Below are 23,238 nucleotides of genomic sequence, written 5' to 3' on the forward strand. Positions count from 1 at the left end.
TACAAAGCCCCCTGGAGGAAAGAGCAGATAAACAGAACTGAGCAGAGCAGACAAAAGGTGGGAAGCAGAGAATTCTGCCTGGAGCTCCACCTGTGAGCTCACCACCCTGCAGAGCTGGTTGGTGGGCATCTTGAAGAGGCAGTCAGATCACAGGCGGGCAATTATCCAAAGATTCAAGATGGCACTTAAGACTCAAACATATAGTTTTGATCTAAGACAGTGATTTTCAACCTTTTTCATCTCATGGCACACATAAACTAATTACTAAAATTCTCAGGCAAACCAAAAGATATTTTTTGCCGATATGACCAAAAAATAAAAGAAGTATAATTTTGATTCACTCACACTGGACGGCTAGAGTTATGCTGGCTGCTGTTATTTATTTGGCAACCTTAGGGGAAAGAGGTCAGTGCCCCAGACGCCACAGTCAGGTATGCGTGTTTTAAACGTTCTGCGGCACACCAGTGTGTCTTAACTATCATTAATATGATAGTTAAGCTGATTAGGCAGCAGCCAGGGTGTCTACCGAAGAGTCTCCTCTCGTTCTCTCTCTTTTTTTTTTCAAGATATAAAGGTACCGCACTCAAGCACACGGGTTGAAAATTGCTAATCTAAGACATCAGAGGTGAGAAAACCACAGAAGTGAGTTCTTCCTCTGAAAACCATGTACATTTCCCCAGGAAAAGGAAACAGTTTCAGTTGCCCAGGCTGCTGTTGCTAGTACCCAGACTGCCGTTGTCATGGTCAGTACCGTATATCCATGCCAGCTGCACGGGAGATCCGTGTCCCCACTCTCCAGGATGTCCGCTTGACTCTTCACTCCACTTTCTTGTTCTCCCTGTCCATGGGGTGGGAAAGAGCAGGAAGCCCAGGCTCAGGGTGAACTTCACGCCCAGCCTCAGAATGGTGTGTGCCAGCCTGCAGATGCTCAGATGGCCCAGAGACAGTGTCATCAACATGGTGGTCTTCTCTGTGACTTTGGGGACAGAGTACTTGCGTTGATGAACATACTAACCCCTCCTCCACATGTGAGAGGGTCGTGAGAGGACACTATCCATTCCTGAGAACTGGAAGCTCTCTGCTCTTTGGCCATTAGCATGGACAAAATACTCCTTTCAGTATCCAGTAACAAAACATTCACTTCTTCAAACATGAGACCACAAAAGAAAAACCTCAGGAAGGTCTTAAGGCTTCTACCAGCCACTTCTTTTCTCAAGTAACAGAACTCTGGAGCTAGGCTGTCCATCTGAGTGGCTCCTGGCTCTCTCACACAGCTGTGCGACATGGGTAAGCTGTGCCTACAGTTTTAGCTGCTAATGAGGACAATAAAAGTACCCAATTCATTGGGTTACTGTTGAGGTTAGAAGGAGTGACTACTTAACACCAGCTGAGAGTACTAATACTGTACTAAGCAGAAACAGGGTAGAGCTTTTGCAATAGTCCACTTGCCATTCTGTGGTCACACAAAAAAACAGTGGCTTTTCTGTATGATGTGGAGTCAACAGACAGGAGGTGTATGCATGCCATAATATGAAGAAGACAGCAGCTGCTATGGGGGTTGCCAACAGAAAATTAGAATCTGCCTTCCTAGTGGTCCTTTAGTGATTCAGAGGCATCGCAGGCCTGGAGCAGTCACCTAGGAGATGTGCCATCCCAGGAGACCGGCAAAGTGGGTGACAAAGCGCACCACCAATTAATTAGATCAATGTCTATCTTCCCAGGACCCTTCAGAACTTGGCGTATGACCTCTGACCCTTTGAAGCAAAGAAAACTGCTTCTCTGTTATGACACGGAGGACTGTGTTACGCTGTTATGAAGTTGGAACTTGAGTTAAGGAAGAGGAAATTTCTTTTTTATGGTAGTTATATTCAAATTCTACATATTGAAAAAAGTTTTCACTTCAGTGGCTTTTAATGTTATTAATTTTACATTTTTTTTCTATTTCTTAAAACCGACTGTTCGATGAGGGCCTTGAAAGTGCTTTGTTCTGCATGTATTCAGGGCGTCAGGCTAGTAAAGGAGAATGAAAAGCCACTTAAAGCAAATGGAAGTGGCCAATATGGAATTATTAAAGCACATAAGGAAAATATGGAGCAGCAAGACTGGATTCTTCTTCATGGAGGTCAGTTATGCACAAAGATCAAAACAAATTTCCTTCTTGGCCTTGCCTATGTGCTCTGTGACCGGCAGTAACCTGAAGATCTATTTTTTTCTCCATCCAGGTCCGCCTTGTTAAATTCTTTCTCACTGTTCATCCATTCACACACTCACTCAGGTCCAGCATATCCCAGGTGCTGAAGGACAAATGCTGATTGTGTGATTTATTCCAGTGTAGAAGTATGTCTTCTTTCTGGTCAGAGGACCCAGGTTTGAAACTCCGAGGTCGCCAGCTTGAGCGCAGGTTCACCAGCTTCAGCATGGGGTCGCTGGCTTGAGCATGGGATCATAGACATGAACCCATAGTTGCTAGCTTTGAGCCCAAGTGTTGGCTTGAACCCAAGGTCGCTGGCTTGAGCAAGAGGTCACTTGCTTTGCTCTATTCCCCCCCCCACCCAAGACAATCAATGAACAATGAAGGTGCCGCAATGAATAACTGATGCTTCTCATTTCTCTCCCTTCCTGTCTGTCTCTATCTGTCCCTCCCACTCTGTCTCTATCATAAAAAAAAAAAAAAAAAGAAAGCTAGGATGTATTTCAATTAAATCATAGGAAGCCAAGCGTGATTAAATATTATACTAGTTCTTCTCATCATTCAGGTCTCACTCAAATGTCACTTCCTCATACAGGCCTCCCCTGACTACTTTAGTTAAAAATCGCCACCCATCAAGTCATTCTCCATCCCTCCACTATTTTATTTTCTTCATAGTACTTGCTATCATCTCAACTTCTTATTCACTAGTTTGCACGTTACTGCCCTCCTGTCCCTGTGCTGTGAGGGCTGGCGTTTCATCCTGTTCACCTGTCTCCCTAGAACTAAACGGTGCCCAGCACAACGTTCAAATAGCACTTACTGCAGACTTGAAGGGAGGAAGAATGTGGATCTGTAAACCAACGATCTCTAAGAACAAGAACAGCCAACTAGGATACTTAACTAAGTAACCTAAAATCCTTTTTAACCTTTTTTTTTTTGAGACAAAGTATTCACAATGAAAATTACAAATATAACTGAAGTTAAGTGAAGAGAGCTTTTTCATTTCAAAATCTTAAAAGAGACTTGAAAATCCCTAAACATTCTATACATTATGGTGCTGTCTGAGGACCCAGTGCAAATCCACCAACTTTGCTACCAGTCTGCGACAGAATCTGCAGCAACAGCTGCAGTGAAAAGGTGTCCCATACATACATATTACATACTCGGAATTATGTATGCATGTAGGTGCATATATACTCGTGTGTATACATACATATAAAAGCCCATTATATTTTTAAAATACTTATATATAAATGTTACAAAGAAAAAGTGAAGAAAACGGGTTCTTTCCTTGCATTTTTATATAATGGTAAAATATTCAAAACACAAAATTTACCAGTTAACTATTTTTAAGTGTGCAATTCACTGGCTTCAGTATATTCACACTGTTGTGTATCACTACTACCCTTCTCCAGAATTTTTTCATTATCCCAGATTGAAACCCTGTATCTTGTAACTTCCTATTTATCCCCCCTCCCCAGCCCCTGGCAGCCACCCTTCTGCCTCGTCTCTCTGAAGCTGACTATTCTAGGTATCTCGTAGTAGTATCTGTCCTCTTATGTCTGGCTTATTTCACCCACTGTGCTGTCTTTAAAGGTTCATTCAGGCTGTAGCACACATCAGAATTTCATTCACTCTTAAGGCTAAATAAATTTCCATTGCATGTACAGTATGTACTGCGTTTTGTTTATTCCTCTATCCGTAGACATTTCGGTTGTTTCCACCTTTCGGCTATAGTGAATAATGCTGCTATAAACACTGATGCACAAATATCTATTTGAGTCCCTACCCAGAAGCAGAATTGCTAGATCATATGGTAATTCTATGCTTAAATTTAAGACACCGCTGTATTGTTTCCCATAGCAGCTGCACCATTTTACATTCCCACCAGCGTTGCACAAGGATTCCAATTTCTCCACCTCCTTGTCAACACTTCTCTGGTTTTATAATAGCTGTTCACTTCTGGCAAAAGTTCACTTCTGGGGTCTCTGTTCTATTCCATTGATCAATATGTCAGTCTTTATGCCACTATCATACTGGTTTATTTTTTATTAAGATATAATTGACATAAAAGTATATACTGTTTTGACTACTGTAGCTTTGTAGTAAGTTTTGAAATCAGGAAGTGTGAATCAGTCAACTTTGTTCTTTTTCAAGATTGTTTTGGTTAGTTGGGGATCTCCTGAGGTTTCACATGAATTTTAAAATGAGTTTTTCTATTTCTGCAAGAAATACCATTGAACTATGATTGAAATTGCACTGAATTTGTAAACTGCTTTCAGTGGTATTGACATCTTAACAATACTGTCTTCCAGTCTATGGACACAGGATGTTTTTCCACTTATCTGTACCCAGAATGGCACTACAGATTCAATTAAACAAATATTTACTGAAACCTGATTATAGTCCATGCACTATTAAAAACACAGTTCGCTAAACAGAAACATTCTTATTTTAAATCCCTTTTTTAATTCCCAAATTTAAAACAAACCACTTTCTCAAGGAAGGATTTACTACTTCTGGATTGAAGTTTGTGTCGGAAAGCACTCAACTGATTTAGTCCGAAAAGCAACTTTCAAAGACTATTTACTTCTCTTGAATAGTATTTTCTCTTTAAATGGAGGTTGTAGGATGAAATGCTACATAGAAAGATTTATATTGTGCATATGATTACACAGACCACAAAAGAAGACCCAAAGGTCTTCTTTATAATTATAATCTGAGATTATAATTTCATTTCAGATGAACTCTCTGATGTACGACTGAACCTCACTCAGCTCATAATTGTATTTCTTCATCACAGCACCAATCCTTGACAACCACCTTACAGAACCCATTCATTCATAAACACACATTTATTTACTTTGCTCAGGAAGATGCTCCAACTCATTCATAAACATTTAACAGGTGTTATCTTGTCCTGAGAACTGTATAAGATGCTAAGTGTCACTGATCAAAAAGCAGGACCAAAAGAGCAAGTAGAGATGTTTTCTATATTCTATATACCCTAACCCAGGGGTAGTCAACCTTTTTATACCTACCGCCCACTTTTGTATCTGTTAGTAGTAAAATTTTCTAACCGCCCACTGGTTCCACAGTAATGGTGATTTATAAAGTAGGGAAGTAACTTTACTTTATAAAATTTATAAAGCAGAGTTACAGCAAGTTAAAACATATAATAATAATTACTTACCAAGTACTTTATGTTGGATTTTCACTAAGTTTGGCAGAATAAATCTTTATAAAACAACTTACTATAGTTAAATCTATCTTTGAGTTATATTTTGGTTGCTCTGCTACCGCCCACCATAAAAGCTGGCACGCCCACTAATGGGTGGTAGGGACCGGGTTGACTACCACTGCCCTAACCATTATCATTAGAAAAACAACTCAGATCATATGTTCTATGGTGAGCAGATCAGTAGAGAGAGTTTTAGGATAGTACTTTGTGAAGGGACTATAATCCAAAAATCATGTGCTTTTGTTTATAAAGTTAGTTCGTTTCAACAATATTGCTTTGCATTAACATTTACTGAGTCCTCTCAGACACACAGACCTAAGACAGAAAGAACAGTCCTATTTCTTACATTATAAAAAGTCAATTTGTATTTTTAAAAGCTTTTACGCTCAATCAGAAGCCTGATTAAGTTTTCCTTATTTTAAAAAAAGGGAGGCCCTGGCCGGTTGGCTCAGTGGTAGAGCGTCGGCCTGGCGTGCAGGAGTCCTGGGTCCGATTCCCGGCCAGGGCACATAGGAGAAGCACCCATCTGCTTCTCTACCCCTCCCCCTCTCCTTCCTCTCTGTCTCTTTCTTCCCCTCTCACAGCCGAGGCTCCATTGGAGCAAAGTTGGCCTGGGCGCTGAGGATGGCTCTCTGGTCTCTGCCTCAGGCGCTAGAATGGCTCTGGTTGTAACAGAGCGACACCCCAGATGGGCAGAGCATCGCCCCCTGGTGGGCATGCCGGGTGAATCCTGGTCGGGCGCATGTGGGAGTCTGTCTGACTGCCTCCCCGTTTCCAACTTCAGAAAAATACACACATACAAAAAGGGGGGGAAACTAGGCTAAAAAACAACAAACAAGTAAATAAAATCATACTGGGAAAAATCCAAATCTGTTACAGAAAAATTAGGGGCCAAAGCGGCAGTGCTCCTGATGGAGCTACCGATTAGCTGAGCAAATGCACCAAACTAACCCTTGTGCTGCTGCAGGAATATAAGTGAAGAGATAAGCCTTTTCCTCAGTTTATTTTTCTTACAGTTTATTATATCCTGAGCTTTTCCTCCCCCACCTCATCTCATACACACTTTTTTAAAAAAAGTTCATTCCAACAATTATAAAATTATCAAGACAAAAAACTCTTCAAGTCAGAAGAAACACCTAAAATTCTTTTAAAAATAAAGCATTTGGCCTGGCCTGTGGTGGCACAGTGGATAAAGCGTTGACCTGGAACACTGAGGTTGCCGGTTCAAATCCTGGGCTTGCCCAGTCAAGGGAGTTGATGCTTCCAGATCCTCCCCCATTCTCCTTCTCTCTCTCCCGTCTCTCTCTAAAAATGAATAAATCTTTAAAAAAAGTGTTTAATTGCAATCACAATTATCCTGCCTATAATCCACCAGAAATGGATTTTGTTTGCTTTGTTCTTTTCACTCATGTAGATGGCCTGCATAAACGGGTTATCCCAGGATACACACAGCAGAACGAGAAGAGAAATGTAAAGGGAACATCTGATTCTCCTCACATTTATATCCAATTAATGATACATATAACTTTGCTATATAGATATTTTATATTTCACACTTTCAGTTCATTACCATTAAGGCTTTTATATAAAATTTACAATGACTAAGAATTGTATCTAACCTGAAATCCACTGACCTGCTACTAGAATTTCTCCTGATACAATGTCCCACTTCCGGGTCTTCAGCATCTCCGGCAGGTTTACTGCTCAGCATCCTCTCTCCTAACTGCTCCCTGGGGCTGCTCTCCTCCCCCCCTCTGCCTTCCCAAGTTGTCAGGTGATCTCCCTAAAGTGTAACACTAATTGTCACTCCTTTGCTCACAAGATTATGTGCCACAGAGGGCTAAGCTCCTGAGCTTTGCAGAATGCCCACACTCACCTTTCCTGCCTGACTTCTCTTGACTTTGGCTACATCTCACCTGTGTATGCACCAGCCACACTGAACTGCTTACTACACATTGAAGTGGTTCACACTTAGTGATTTCAGTTCTTTTGTTCATTCTCTTCCCTCTGGCCAGAATTTCCTGTCCTTTCCTTGCTCACCTCCTACCCAATGCTCACAGCTCTCCTTCAATGCCATCTTTCTGTAAGATCTTTTATTCTAACTGGTTGTGATCCTCTCTCCTCTGACACCCCAATGTTCTTCCTTCTGTTCTTCCTTCCCTCCTTCCTTTCTTCCCTCCTACCCTCTCTCCCTCCCTTTCTTTCTTTCTTTTTTCTATCTCCCTCCCTCCATCCCTCTTTCTTTTTACAGAGATAGAGAGAGAATCAGAGAGAGGGACAGATAGGGACAGACAGAGAGAGAGAGAGGTGAGAAGCATCGATCCTTCGATCCTTTGTTGCAGCACCTTAGTTGTACATTGATTGCTTTTTCATCTGTGCCTTGACTGGGGAACTACAGCAGAGTGAGTGATCCCTTGCTTAAGCCAGTGACCTTGGGCTCAAGCCAGTGACTGCTTGCTTAAGACAGATGAGCCTACGCTCAAGCCATAGTCCTCAGGGTCTCAAACCTGGGTCGGGTTCTCTGCATCCTAGTCCAATGCTCTATCCACTGCACCACCACCTGGTCAGGTCCCAATGTACTTTCAATGTCTCTAAAGGCAGTGGTGTTCCATCTTACATTAAATGACTTATCATCTCCACTGTAGGACTAAACTGTCTGAGGCGGAAGCTGGTTCCTGCTCCGTCCCTTGAAGCAACTGGAACAGTGCCTTACACATTGGAGACACTCAAGTATGTATTGAGTCAAACTACATGGAGTCATGCTCCGAGAAAGTTACTGGCAGGAAAACACCCTGAGTACACAGATACAAAAGGAAAGAGCTGCTGAGAGCACTGTGAGAAAAAGTCTCAGAATGGGATGTGCAAAATTTAAACCAATGGGAGAACTATTTATTTGACTTCTGTAGGGCTGAGACCTATAGGCTTTTGTGAAGTCATGATGGAAAAATAAACACACAAAACCTCTCTCTTTCCAGGTAAATAATAAATAAACTAAAGGAGAGTAACCTTTAAAAAATAAACTCAATCATTTTGCCCAAGTCAAACTATAAAAAGTAAACAAGAAATGTTAACTGTTACAATAAAGTAATAAAATAGTCTTAATTATGTAACTAGCCCCAGAAAAAAGGCTTTAAAAAATTCCTTCTTTTGTGAACTTACTCCCAAGTAATCGGAGGCCACAGTAAAAATCAGTAGCTTCCTTAAGTACAGGCTCGAAAAGTAAATAAATGAATGAATGAACACGCTTAGTAAAACCTGATTCATTATAAACCAGTAGTTCTCAAAATATTTGTGAGGATGGACCAATTTTTAAATATTTCTCCCTGTTAGCCTGACCTGTGGTGGCACAGTGGATAAAGCGTCGACCTGGAAATGCTGAGGTCGCCGGTTCAAAACCCTGGGCTTGCCTGGTCAAGGCACATATGGGAGTTGATGCTTCCAGCTCCTCCCCACTTTCTCTCTCTCCTCTCTCTCTCCCTTTCTCTCTCCTCTCTAAAATGAATAAATAAAACTAAAAACAAAACAAAACAAAAAAAAAAATAAATATTTCTCCCTGTTGCAGGTTGACACTCTTATAAAATACAATAAAAATGCTGTAGCAATGTCTAACGGTTATACGCACTTTCTGTGATTGTCACGGACCAGTAACAAACTTGCAAATGGGCAGTCATCTGCTCTGCTTCCCCGAATACATATAGTACATTCAACATGCTACCAAATGCAGAGAAAGGTAGGATGTATGCCTACCTTCTGCTCTGGCACCTCAAACACTGCTTCATGGACACTGCAAGCAAAAAGTGAGGTAGGCAGATCACTTAAATCCATCATCTCTTCCAAATCATCTTCATTTTCACCAAAAATCATCTCTTCTTCCTCTTCTTGGTCACTGCTACAGAGATCTGACTGGCTATCATTCCAAGATTTCATAGTGTCCCTCAGCATTATCCCCTAAAAGCAGGTCTTTTCCGTTTTAAAGTTCTAAGATGTCTACCAGGCACCTACTGTTAAAAAAAAAAAAAGAAGAAAACAACAGAGATAAGACTTTGAAGGCCAAATAATGTTCCAGTCAATTCTCAAGGCAGCAATGCATCAAAGGAAACAATTTTATTCAGTGAAGATAAATCAGCAAAGATAAATCAGCGTTTAAATCAACTCATTACAGTCTTCATACGTGAATTCTGTATTAACTAATTTGGTTTGCTTAGCATATTTTGTGTTCAATGGCAATGATATAATACAAAAAAAAAGAGCAAACGATTTTCTAGTGAAATTGAGGGAAAAAAAGATAATACAAAATAAGATAACATCAATATGTACACTAGCTTACAAGGCGTAGGAAGGGAAATGTGAACCAGAACTGCCTTCACATATTTGTTGTGGGTTTTAGGTCTACAACACTAAAACTGGCACGGCAGAATAAAACCCACACTGATTCACTCACCATCTGCACCCTGAAATATGGTCTGTGATGAGCTGACTTTACCTTCCTTCACCAATTTGGTTTTTTTGAATATACTCTCAAAGAATTAAGTTACACAGAACCAAAAGTTTTATATAAAGTCAGTCTTTGTTAATATTAGAAATATCTACAGTAGGCAAAATCTAACATAGATGACAATCAAAACAATATACTTTTTTGAATGTTTAAAAATCAGTATTTTTAATCCCAAAGGGTGGAGCTGACAGTGTCGCTCTGTCAACCAGTGGAAGAGAGTCTATACGGACTACTTATGTGCATGTCTCTGTCTCCCCCAATGAACTGCACCCACACCCACCAAGCAGAGTGCCTTGTACACAACACATCTGAAGATGAAGAATTCAAGAAACATCAGGCACGGAAAAATTAAGTGATCGTGATTATTATTACCTCAATATTACCCAATATATTTCCCCTTTTATTGCAAAGAATATAAAAGCTGCATATCTACTGCTCACATAGAGCACGTTGCAGAATGTTTAATTACAGGATAAAAATAGCGGGGTTTCTTGTTATTCTACTACATCAATCAGGAAAAGACAATTCTAAAAAGTAAAAGCTTCACTCACTTTTATAAACATTTTTTGAATGCCTAGTGCATGTAGGGATTACTAGGGATATTAGGTAAGTAAGACATGGTTCCTATATTCAAGGAGCTTCCACAAAACAAGAATTTCTTCCCAACACTAGCCACTGCTAAAGGATCTTGTTCCATTAACTGGTCCCTGTACTTGCAATTTCTCCTTTTCCATCTGTTCCTTTTCTTCAGTAAAACATGTCTCGGACCAGGTTCCCAGCAACAAGGTTCCCTGTCCTCATCCACCTGGTGTTGAAGAAAGAAAATTGCCTGACCCGTGGTGGCACAGTGGATGGAGCATGAATGTGGAGCACTGAGGTCACTGGTTCAAAACTCTGGGCTTGCCTGGTCAGGGCACGTGTGGGAGTTGATGCTTCCTGCTCCTCCCCCCTTTTCTCTCTCCTCTATGAAATGAATAAATAACATCTAAAAAAAAAAAAAAAAGAAGATAGAAAATCTTCCTTTCAGATTCGACCTTCCCCTCAATCGACCTCTCTGTCTCTTCTCCCCCTTTCCTACCAACTTCCTGGAAAGAGTAATGGACTTGCTGAGTTCACTTCCTCAACTCCAGCCACTCCTGAATTCCGTGTTGCTGGACTTCTGCCACTACCCTTTGCCCTCACTGTGGATAGCAATGGTTTCTTCACACCTGGAAATCTAACTGCAGGCCTCAACCTATCTCTACAGCAGGAGACCCTGTCGCCCACCAGTGGCCCTCTGGGACCTCCCTGGGCCACCGCCTTCTGGGTACTGGTCCTTCCTGCCTCTCCTTCTTTGTCAACTGTCTCTGTCACTGGCTCCTCTTTCCCCACTTTACAGTTTGTCTCTTTGAGGTTTCCTCTCCATCTTCTTCCCCTTCTTCCTCTTCCTGGGTGGTTTTTTCCACACCCAAGCATTTAACTACCTCACCACCAGTGCTTCTCAACTTTGTTTCTTGCCTCCCTATGGTGCACTCACATAACGTGTGGATCAATACTGTCTCCCATTTCATACAATGATCTCAGCCCTGGAAGGTGGTCACCAAAAGCTGACTGGGAAGCAGGAACAGAATCTTGGGCAATGAAGGGGATGGGGAGTTTGGAAAAGGTACACACTCCCAAGAGGCTGTGATCTGCCCCTGGGTCTTGCCTGCCTGAGCACACGGAAGAGCACTGCTCTGTATAATTTATATACTCAGACTCCACCTCCCTCTCCTGAGTTCTAGACTAGTGGTCGGCAGACCGCAGTTCGCGAGCCACATGCGGCTCAATCAGATTGAGGATGTTTTTAGCAAAGGCCAATTTAGGAGTACCCTAATTAAGTTAATAACAATGGAACTATCTATATAGTTTAAGTTTAAAAAGTTTGGCTCTCAAAAGACATTTCAATCATTGTACTGTTGATATTTGGCTCTGCTGACTAATGAGTTTGCTGACCACTGTTCTAGACTTCTATTGAATATTATCTACTTGATTAGCCCACAGGTACTACAATTGTTTTAAACCTATTCGTTTAATTAGATTATTGTGCCGTAGATCTCCAATCTGGAAAGGAACCCGATGAGGGGAAAAGGGCATCTCTTTGTGGCTTTCACTGTAATCTTTTCTTTGTCAACCTGAGTTGTCAGGTGGAGTTCTTAGCTCTCATGGCACTTTGCTTGTTTGTCTGTTATAGACTTATCTTGTGACTATCTGTTTACAAATCGCTCCTACCTACCAGGTCATGAGTGCCTTTGAATCCCTAGTTCCTGATACAATTTCTAGCTCACAGTATGTGCTTAATAAGGCTGGCTGGGTGAAAGCAGAGAGTACTGAGTTTATACCACTGATGTGGCAGCACAGACAAAGGAAAATTCAATTCTGCATGAGATTAGAGACAGCTTCCCAAAGGAGGTTATGCTAAGACTTAAAGGATAAATGGAATTTCAGCAAGAAAATGAGAGTGTATTCCAAGCAAAACCAACAGTTCACGGGCAAAGGCAGGAAGACAGAAAGATCAGCACGCACAAAGACCATGTGATCCAGTGTGGTCAGTGTCTGTGTTAGGTAGGGACAGCACGAGACGAAGTGAGAAAGGTAGGCGTGGGCAAGGAACCCATAAAAACAAGCTTACAGAGTTCTGACATAAAACCCAGTTAGTATCAGCACGCTACTGAAGGTTTTTAGGCAGGGAAACAATATAACAAACCCAATTTATCTTTCAATATCACTAAAAATGGACCATCTTTGGATCTTAGCTCTCATAGGCACTCGTGTTTTGAATGTCCCCCTACCTCCAACCCATTTAAAAGAGGTGAGGAAACTACTGTGCCCGTTTTTTTCGGACGTGGGAGAGTTGGGGAGTTCTGAATGGCTAGATTTTGAAATTTCAGAAAGTCAAGTTATTTTTGATAATTTTTTTTTTTGGTTTGTTTCAAGTTCCTTCCTCCAACGCCTTAAAAAAAAAAAATCAGCGCATAGGAAACAATCCTTCACCTGACTTAAAAAAAATTCTTAGAATATTACACCTTCATTTCCTGTTTTCTACCTTCATTTTTGGGTAACTCTTTTGAAGGGGATATAATTTCAAACAGAAAAGTTTTAAGAATAGTACAAGCAATTCCAGTATACTCAACTCAGAGTTACCAATTACTTACATTTTTGCCTATTTTTAAAATCATTCTTTCTTTTTATACATATATATACTATCCCCCTAAACCACTGGGAGTAAGATGTGTAAGAACAATATTATTTTCTAACATAACCCACACTACAGTTACTCAAACCAGGATTTTTTTTTTTTTTTTTTTTGTGGCAGACAGAGAGAAGGACAGATAGGGACAAACAGACAGGAAGGGAGAGAGATGAGAAACATCAATTCTTCGTTGCGTTCCTTAGTTGTTCATTGATTGATTTCTCATATGTGCCTTGACTGGGGGGCTACAGCAGACCGAGTGACCCCTTGCTCGAGCCAGCGACCTTGGGCTCTAGCTGGTGAGCCTTGCTCAAACCAGATGAACCCGTGCTCAAGCTGGCGATCTCAGGGTCTCGAACCTGGGTCCTCTACATCCCAGTCTGATGCTCTATCCACTGCACCACCACCTGGTCAGGCTAAACCAGGAAATTTAACACTGATGTAAATACTGTCATCTAAGTCAGTCTATATTAAAATTCTATCAGTTATCTCAATAATACCCTTTCTATTTCTCTTCAATTTTTTTTTTTTTGTATTTTTCCCGAAGCTGGAAACGGGGAGAGACAGTCAGACAGACTCCCGCATGCGCCTGACCGGGACCCACCCAGCATGCCCACCAGGGGGCGATGCTCTGCCCCTCCGGGGCGTCGCTCTGTTGCGACCAGAGCCACTCTAGAGGCCAAGGAGCCATCCCCAGCGCCCGGGCCATCTTTGCTCCAATGGAGCCTCCGCTGTGGGAGGGGAAGAGAGAGACAGAGAGGAAGGAGAGGGGGAGGGGTGGAGAAGCAGATGGGCGCTTCTCCTGTGTGCCCCGGCCGGGAATCGAACCCGAGACTTCCGCACGCCAGGTCGACGCTCTACCACTGAGCCAACCGGCCAGGGCTCTCTCTTCAATTTTTTTTAAGATTATTGTTAAATTACTATTTGCCTTTTGTCCCAAGATAGTTCAATAATCTTTATAGTCTTGTTACATTTTCTTCCCTTATATATTACTGTATATTTGATAGTTTATAAGGATGGATTGATGAAATACCACAATACCTACAAATAAGTCTGAATGGTATTTTTTTTTTTTTTTTTTTTTTTTTTTAGCAAGAGAGACAGAGAGACAGACAGGAGAGAGATGAGAAGCATCAATTGTTTGTTGCGGCACCTTAGTTGGTCATTGATTGCTTTCTCATATGTGCCTTGACCGGGGGGCTCCAGCAGAGCAAGTGACCCCTTGCTCAAGCAAGCAACCTTTGGGCTCAAGGTGGATGAGCCTGCTCTCAAGCTGATGACCTCAGGGTTTCAAGCCTGGCTCCTCCCAGGCTGATGCTCCACCCACTACGCCACCACGTGGTCAGGCAAGTCTGAACAGTCTTTAAGTATATACCCCATCAGACCTGTTATCAGGCTCCATAATAACTTTTCTAGATTTAAACTATGGCTCCCCTTCTACTCTGTTAGGTAAATAGCTTTGCTTCCTTTTTGGTTTCTTCAACTATAAAATGGGGACAATAATCCTTGGATATTAGAAGAATTAAATGAAAGAATATACACTAAGTGCTCAGAATAATGCTTTGCATATACATAATTAGTGCTCAATAATAAGCACTTTATAATATAGGCACAACCTATATCAATACATTGTTGGGTTGGAAGGACCCAAATCGTATCAGAACCATTGGTGGAACTGATAATGCCTACAAAAATAAATCACTTTGTGCCATTTTAAGAAAACTGTTTAAGCACAGACCCATCAATAAAAGCAGCTCCCGAGCAGCCACTTGCAGTCGTTATATGGCTGCAGTATCAGAACGTTTACAGATGTAACATCAGGGAATTAGCTGAAATAGGCCTCACAAACTTTTATGTTGTAATTCAGTACACACAGTATTAGAGACATTATCGTTCAGATGATGGTTCCCTTGCTAAAGGCAAGCCATGAGATTATTTTTGGATAGAGCTTACGTCAACATTGTCAACCATTTCATATTTTTTTGACATTATAAATGCAGTTAGATTTTAATAGCAAGAGATGTGATCAAAGTCAGCCGGTGGAGATGACAATCCTAGCACATGTATAAAGAAAATATAAAGTAATTCAGCTGGTGCTTAAAAAGTTGGTTTTATTAAAGGGAAGAAAAAAATTAGAAACGTATACTGTTTCTGCGCTGTTATTACTGGAGTTGTCGCTAACTCTGCCCCAACTCCAACTACTGCAAGACTCAACAGTCTCTCAGTTTACTAACCCAGGGGAGTATGAACTGGTTGAACAGAAAGCGCTGAACCAATACCCTCCAGCTTCTGTAAGCAAAAGTCTGTGCTAATCAGGCTTTAGCATCATCTCCAGCGCAACTGGAGATGTGGCTGGCTTCTGGCAAATTGTTTCTTCAATGGAAACATCAAATGAGTGGAAAACTCCAAGGAGCATGACCATTTGCTCTGCTAACACAAGCCTTGTGACAAAAGTAATCCATCAAGCCAAAATGTCAAGCACAAGGATTTGACTGTTGCATTTTAAGTTCCAACCAGAAAATGAGAATTCCTCCTACTCCACGCTTTTTTTTTTAAGTAATTTTTGAAAATGATATGCTTCTCAACTTGATGACCATTTAGAATACCACAGGCTAGCGGCACTTATTTTTTGATGTGTTCAAAATGTTACTGAACAATACTGGAAGCAAACAAGTATGCCATTTCCAGCTCTACAGTGTTCTGCTGAATAACCTTGGGAAAGCCACTTGGCTTTTGTTTTGTTTGTTCTCTCACATATAACATAAGGCACATATTCCCAGATGCTGCTGAGCTACTAAATTCCTTTTAAAAACTTCTAAATTATAAATTTAGACTAAATTTCTTTTAAAAAGAAACACCTCAGGATTGTCAGTGTGGGATTCTGAATGGCTATCGTACAATTCTATACCTTCTATTTTATTCCCTACTCATTTCCCATTTATACAGTAGGCAGAATTTTACTACATTTTAATAGCTGTAGTAAAAATAAAATTAGTACAACTGTAAAGTAAAACAGGAGAAACTAGATTTTTTTAAAATTTTGTATGTTTCAATTACCTATAAGCCCTCTTTTCATACATAATCTCAAACTGGTCTTGTTAGAATCACTGAGGTTCAGTGCTTTGCCGGGAATGGTGGTACTTGTCGCGTGAGAGAGAACAAAAACAAACACAAATCAACTGTCAGAACACAGGAAAAGAATAGATTTTAAAGAATAACTGAAGCAGAGATATAAAAGACTGATGCTACTTGTTCCACTGCATATAATTCATTTTCCCTCATTCTAACTACATTCTAAGAGAAAAATGGAGATCCACTGTCTGACCTCCACCTTCTGTGGTTTTTTTGGGTTTAAATAACAAATGATATTGAACTTTAGAGTTTCCATTATTTCACAGGCTTCAGCTTAATGGATTTCCAAAACCCACTATTTTTCATGATGTTTGGCTTAAGTCTTGAATTCAACCAGCAATCCTTTGTCATGGTGATTTTCAACCAGTATGTCACAATTTTTTTTTTCCACAATTTTTTAAAACATGCAATACCTGATTACTTAGTCTGGGGCACTGACTTCTTTTCCCTTAGATTGTCAAATTAAAAAAATGACAATAGCCAACACAATAGCTGTATGGTGTGAATGAATCAGAATTATACCTATTTCTTTTTGCCAGCTCAGCAAAAGATATATTTTTTTGGTGTGCTGCAAAATTCTAGTAATTAGTTTATGTATGCCATGAAATGAAAAAAGTTGAAAATCGCTGCTCCAGCGCCATGCAAAATTTGTTCTCATCTGTAACACTTAACATTTACATATTTAAAAGCTTTACAAATATAGTATTACAATTCAAAAGCGGGAAAAATCTTGTTTTCCCTAAAAGCACTGAAATCTCTTCCCAAATTAAGAAATAAAAGGTTTGCCCATCTGGTAAAATGTAAACCAGGTGGCATGGCTAAAAAAGGGGCTGTTTTCAGGCCTTTCATTGTCTTCCTGCATCAAAAGTGCACTTCTAGAGTACCATTATAAAATCCTCACCGAAAAGTACAAATTTACGTGACACGCAAACATCTGTATCCTCAGTCACAACACTGTGTTTTTATAATTTAATATACAGAACCAGAGCTAATGAAATCGTCTTAAATAAATTCTTTAAAATCATGCGTAATCACAGCTACAAATAAGTCAGTTGCTTCTCTTACCAAATGCAGAGTTCTACAAAAAGTTAGAATACATGCAGTGTGCTAATTTTCAGTAAGGGGGGGATCAATATTTTGGGCTCTGAGCACTACCCTAAAATATCATTTTAATCCTAGTCTGTACCTGAAACACAGATATGAACTGCTCCCTACACGAGACTCCTAATCCTTGAAGGAGATGATCAGATTTTGCACGGAAGCTGGAACGAGCAAACCTGAAAACAGCACCGTTGCTCTACGGGTCCAGGCAGCAGATGGAAGCAGATAAGTTTCAAGAAGTTGGCGAATTAGGAATACGATGGTTATCCGTGCGAGACGGGGGAGGAGAAGCGAGAAAGAAGGGCTTCCAACTTCTCGTCTCCTCCGTTTTACCGACTGCACCTGGCTTGCTTTCAGGAGCAGGTTGGGCCTGTCAGCTTTTCAAAAAGTCAAACAGTTGAGAGAAACTGCTGGTGGAGGGGAGAGGACAATTTTCTTGGTTTTGTTTTCCAAGACACCACCCAGAGCTGCCTGAGGAGACGCTGGACGCAAAGGGGGCTGGACCTGGAGGCAAGGACGCGGCAGGGTCTCGACGGTCTGGGGGACCAGAGCGCCCACCCCTCCCGGGTATCTGCGGACTGTTTCTTCTTTTTCTTTCACCTTTTTTTTTTTTTTTTTTTTTTTTTTGCTTCACTTTCCGCACCCCGTGCTCACCGCCCTCCCGGGTGATGACTGCATACCTTGCTCGGAGATGCCACGGGCCCGCCCCACGCAGCGAAGGGGAGAACTCACCTGCGCGCTTGGCCGCTGCAGAAGGTAGGCAGGCAGCCAGGGCGGAGGCCGGGGGGCCCGACGGGGCTGCGCTGAGTCGTGGCGCCACGAGGAGCCCGGCCTGGGTAGACGCGCGACCCGGCAGTCGGGGCAGGAGTGCGCCGCAGCCTCACCGCCACGCCCTCGACGCCAGCGGGAGCCACCGCCTGGGCCCGGGAGCGAGCGGCGTCAGAGCCAAGCTGATCGCCTAACGCGCGCGCGCGCACCCAGCACCGCGCGCTCCCGCCCTGCCCCGCCTCCTCCTCCAGCGGAGCGCGCGTGGCGCAGGCGCCCGGGGTCAGCGGCCCGGAGGGGTGCGCGGGAACCAGACGCCGTCAGGAAGCGGTCCCGCCCCTGGCGCGCGGCCGTGGGGGCGGGGCGCGGTCTGGGCGCGCGCGCACTTGGCTCGCACAGCTGATTTTCTCGTTCTGGGCGGTTGTGGGTTTGGTTTGTCACTCTGGGGTGGGGGCGTTAGGTACTCACGACCGTAGGACCTTTAGCGACCTTCTCGTGTTACACCGGGACCAGAAATAGTTTATCTGCTTTTCCTGCTTAGCCCTTATGTTAGTCAGAGGAATAGTAGGGATATGATGAGCATTTACTGAGGGCCGGTTACTAGGTACAATGCGCCGCGTACTTTGCGAGCTTTACCTCATTTAACCTCTCGGTAAGCAGTGAACCGTATTTTATTATCCTCATTTTATGATGAGGAGGCCTTTCACGTGCTTAAAAGCTTGACAAGAGATTGCTAGTAGGTAGCTGAGCTATAGGTAGCACTTGGGTGTGCAACTCCTTATCCTGGGCTCTTAACCACACTGGGATACTGTCGCCGCCCCTCCACCTGCTCCTCCACCACACTCCTCTTCACCCTATGTACGATGTTAATAAAATTACCCTGGAGCGTCCTATGGATAGGTTGAGGGTTGGATTCTGGGTCAGGGCATATACTAGAGAATCAACCAATGAGTGCATGAAGAAGAGGAACAACAAATCGATGTTTCTTTCTTTCTCTCCCTACCCTTATCTCTCTAAAATCAATCAACAAAAAATAATGTTTACATTTTTGATTAAAATTTTTTTCCCCATTGATTTGAGAGAGAGAGAGAAGAAGAAGGGGTAGGGAGAGAGAAGGAGAGAAGCATCAACTTGCTGTTCCATTTAGTTGTTCTGTTTAGTTGTGCACTCATGGATTACTTCTCTTACATAACCAGGGATCCAACCCTTGACCTTGGGCCAGGATTGATGTTTTATCCACTGAGCCACCCTGATAGGGCTAGATCTTTTTTCCCTCATTTACAAAACACTTTCCACGCAGTCTTGCTTGATTCTCTCAGAAGCCCCGGGAGACAGTGGGGCATAATTATGCTTATTTCACAAGTAGAGCAAGGGTCTAAGCTGTTCCAAGTTGTCCAAAGTTACAACTAGTGGTAGGACTGGGGCTTTATTTGGTAAATATTATTATTTTACAAGACATTCGGACTAAGCTTAGGAGGGAGCCTGTATCTCTTCTCTTAAGTTCACAGAGAGAAAACAGAAGCACAGAACGAGAAAAGAATTTGTTTTAAGAATGTGCAGTTGGAGCCTGGCTGGTGGTGGCATAGTGAGTAGAGCATCAATCTGGGACACTGAGGTCCCAGGTTTGAAACCCCAAGGTCACCAGCTTGAACATGGTATCTGGCTTGAGCTCAAAGGTCCCTGGCTTGGGCCCAAAGGTTGCTAGCTTGAGCAAGGGATCACTGGCTCAGCCTGAGCTCCCTGGTCAAGGTACATATGAGAAGTAAACAATGAACAACCAAAGTGACACAGCTATGAGCTGATATTTCTCATCTCCCTCCCTGCCCCCCAGAAAAAGAATGTGCCATTGGAGGAAAATTGGCTCCTATCACCCATCCATGAGCCCCTTCAGAGTCAAAGTGAGGCAAATTGAAGGTCAAAATCAAAGAGGCGGTGTTGTCAGGCACTCAGCACCTGGATCATGGTGAGAGGAGGAAGGACTAAAGTGTGTAGAATACATCTAATCTCTGTTAGATTTAAATTAAGGAAACAGAGTTGGATTCTATTCCCAATCACTTTCACAACTGAGCCTGTGCCATCAGAGAGTTATGTCCAAGAATCTCCCCCTCCTGCTTCCTGCTCATTGTTTCTATTATTTCTGCTGCTTCCAGCTTGGCTGCCCCTGCTCCCCACCTTGACCTAAACGAGTTCTCTTTCATTTACTTAACAAAAATTTTGAGCCACTTCTTTTGTTAAGGTCACACTAAGAAGTACAGTAATTTTTCTTCTCTAAATTCCTCTAACAGCAACTTCGGCAAAAATAGATTTTTTAGGTCAAATGAGTTTGGAAACTGCAGCATTCTGTACCCCTGATTGGGGATCCATAATACACATTAACACAAAAATGGCTCTGAGAAGTCCCCAAATAAAAAGTCTGAGGTAGCCTTAACTCAGAGTTTCCCTGAGATATTAGGCCCTGTGCTGGGGCTCTGGGCTTGCAAAGGTGAGGCCCACACAAATCTGTCCCTTCACGGGCTCACTGCTAGGGTAGACAAGTAAACAGCTAATTATGATACAATTTTATACATACACTCATAGAGACATTTGCAGAGTGCTGACAAAGCAGAAAAAGAAGTGAGCAAGTCTGTCTAGAAAATTAAGGGAATGCTTTGCAATTATGAGGCTATTAGAATATGAGTTTTCTAGGTGGAGGATATAAAAAAGGGCATTCCATAGAAATAACAGCATATTGGGACATATAAGTATACCTTTGTGTTGGTCTTTGGGGTATTAAATATTCTTAAAGAGTCTTTTTTTTTTCATGCAATGTACCACTCAAACTGTGTTAAGCAACAGTAAAATTCATTGACTCATGTAACAAAAAAGTCATGGACTTCAGGCATGGCTGGATTCAAAGGCTTAAGCTGTGACATCAGGATGGAGTCCTTGTTCTCCATTTCCTGACTGTTTTCTTTTTGCTGACTTTTCATTCTCCAGGCTGCTTTGCCCAATGAGATGACAGCATGGCTGCTCACAACTTCCAATCACATCCTTACCAGCAGAAAGAGGGTTTTTATTTCTCTCGATGTTGTCAACAAGAGCCCTACAACTGCTTCTTCTTGGTCTAACTTGGTTACCTGCATATCATTATACCACTCTCTGGAGAAGGGGTACGGAATATTCTCAGAGCCCAGGCCTGGCTCATGTGCTTCCCTGTGGAGCTGGGGTGAGGTCAGCAGCTCTCAAATCTCATGGACTGAGAACTGGGGAGAGGTGGCTTCCGGTGTGAGTTATTTTCTGTGGTCCCCTCAGATCTACTCTCCACCCTTTTCCTTCCTGGTTTGTGCTTCAGGAAGCTGACCTGCATGGAAGGCTTCAACGGGTGCCTCTGACTTACAGCTGAATTTATCCAACAGAAGACATTGGGAGGAGATCAGAGGTTGGAGGAAGATGAAGTAAGGATATTATTTCACAGGCCCCCTTCCCTTCTGGGTCACTGCAGGTAGGCTACATACATCTACTGAGGCTTCTGTCAAGTGATGCTCTTCATACAGGTCTCTCTCCTAGTTCTGATAGCGTCTCCCTTCTCTTGGCCTACAGGTGGTAATGGCTCCTACTGTTGGAAGCACAGGGTATCAAACCATCATGTCTTGTTTCCCTCAACCATGCCCACACATTTGTAAATAACCTTTACCAAGCTCCCCTCAGATTAACCTCCTGCTGGAGTTCTGATAGTTATATTCATCAAAAGTAATTCAGGTTTCTATTACTAAAAAAAAAAAAAAGGGAAATGATCAAGAGCGGGCAACAGCAGTAAGATAGCAAACCGGTTTGGTAGAGCTAGAGTAATAATGCCAACCGGAGATGATAGTGGCTTGGACAAGGGTTCTAGGGGAGGAAGTGGTGAAAAATAATAGTATGATCCTGGCTATATTATAAGGGCAAAGTTAACAAAGTTCACTGATGAATTATATATGTAAGTTATGACCATCAGAGAGGAGCTGAGGATGAAAGGAGCTGGAAAACCTAGGTCTGAAGCCTAAGAGTGAACTCAGCGCAGGCGTAGTGATTTGGGAGGGAGGCGTGGTGGGTCGTTGAAACCGTGGGCTCAGATGAGATGATCCAGGGAGAGCAGGTGGAGTTGAACACAGTAAGGGCAACGGACAGAATCCAAAACAGCGTCAATCTTTACACAGTGGGCAAAGCAAGAGTTTCCATCTTATACATCTATCAGCTAGGTTATGAGGAGCTCAAGAACAAGAACGGAATCTTCCACCTCTTTCCTCTTGACCATTGTGTCCAGCGAGGTACCGGGCACACAATGTGTGTAATAAATGCTTGTTATGAATGAACTTTACACAGTTTCACATTTCTAACTCTTCATCTCTCCTCCTCTTCCTCCTCCTCCTCCTCATTGTGAGGGTTGAGTTTCAGGCAGAGAAAAAAAGAGAGAGAGAGAAATTGATCCCTTGTGGCTCTACTTGGAAGCTGTGCCAAGGCTGATAAGTGTTTTCCTGTCCTGGAAAACTCAAGTAGAAGCTGTCAGATGATGCTACCCATCTTGAGTAGCTCGTCTCTTGCCTTTCAGGAGAATTTCCAGACAGGCGATTTCATTTCAGATTTTGTTCTTATTTGAGTAGATTTAAAGTCAGTACTTTAACATGTCTGTATTAGGTTTATGCTAGGGAAGTAATGGAGGCGATCAAAGATCTCCATCTCACAGGCATGCGTTGCTGGTGGAACGTAAAAGGAGATGACTATTTTTGGAAACTGCCAGTTTATCAAACTAAATGTACACCTCCCCTATGACCCAGAAATTCTACTCCAAGGTATATACTCAAGGGTATAAGCAAATGTCCACCAAAGAAAGAAAAAAGTTTGTACAAGAATGCTCTTCCACTTAGCTTAGTGGTAAAGCATTGGCCCAGCATGTGGAAGTCCCGAGTTCAATTTCTGGCCAGGGCACACAGGAGAAGCCCCCATCTGCTTCTCCACCCCTCCCCCTCTCCTTCCTCTTTATCTCTCTCTTCCCCTCCCACACTCAAGGCTCCATTGGAGCAAATTTTGCCCGGGCGCTGAGGATGGCTCTGTGGCCTCTGCATCAGGTGCTAGAATGGCTCCAG

At 42.4% G+C, this 23,238-nt stretch overlaps 1 protein-coding gene across 4 annotated transcripts in view; it reads right to left on the reverse strand.

Moving 5' to 3' along the window:
- The window catches only part of RCAN3 (RCAN family member 3), a 37,354-nt gene extending 18,982 nt beyond the window's left edge, over window positions 1–18,372 (reverse strand). The window contains exons 1-2 of one of the 4 annotated variants that reach the window (XM_066270092.1): window positions 18,052–18,104; window positions 9,180–9,433 (exon numbers count right to left, since the gene is read on the reverse strand). In XM_066270092.1, coding sequence (XP_066126189.1) covers window positions 9,180–9,374 — 195 coding nt within the window. In that variant the 5' untranslated portion in view covers window positions 9,375–9,433; window positions 18,052–18,104. Of the gene's footprint in view, window positions 1–9,179; window positions 9,434–10,761; window positions 10,782–18,051 lie in introns of those variants that run through there. The other 3 variants (XM_066270093.1, XM_066270090.1, XM_066270094.1) reach the window with 3 other exon arrangements.
- Window positions 18,373–23,238: the final 4,866 nt, after the last annotated feature.

Source organism: Saccopteryx bilineata, chromosome 3 (assembly GCF_036850765.1).
Source record: "Saccopteryx bilineata isolate mSacBil1 chromosome 3, mSacBil1_pri_phased_curated, whole genome shotgun sequence".
In the NCBI taxonomy this organism is placed as follows: domain Eukaryota; kingdom Metazoa; phylum Chordata; class Mammalia; order Chiroptera; family Emballonuridae; genus Saccopteryx; species Saccopteryx bilineata.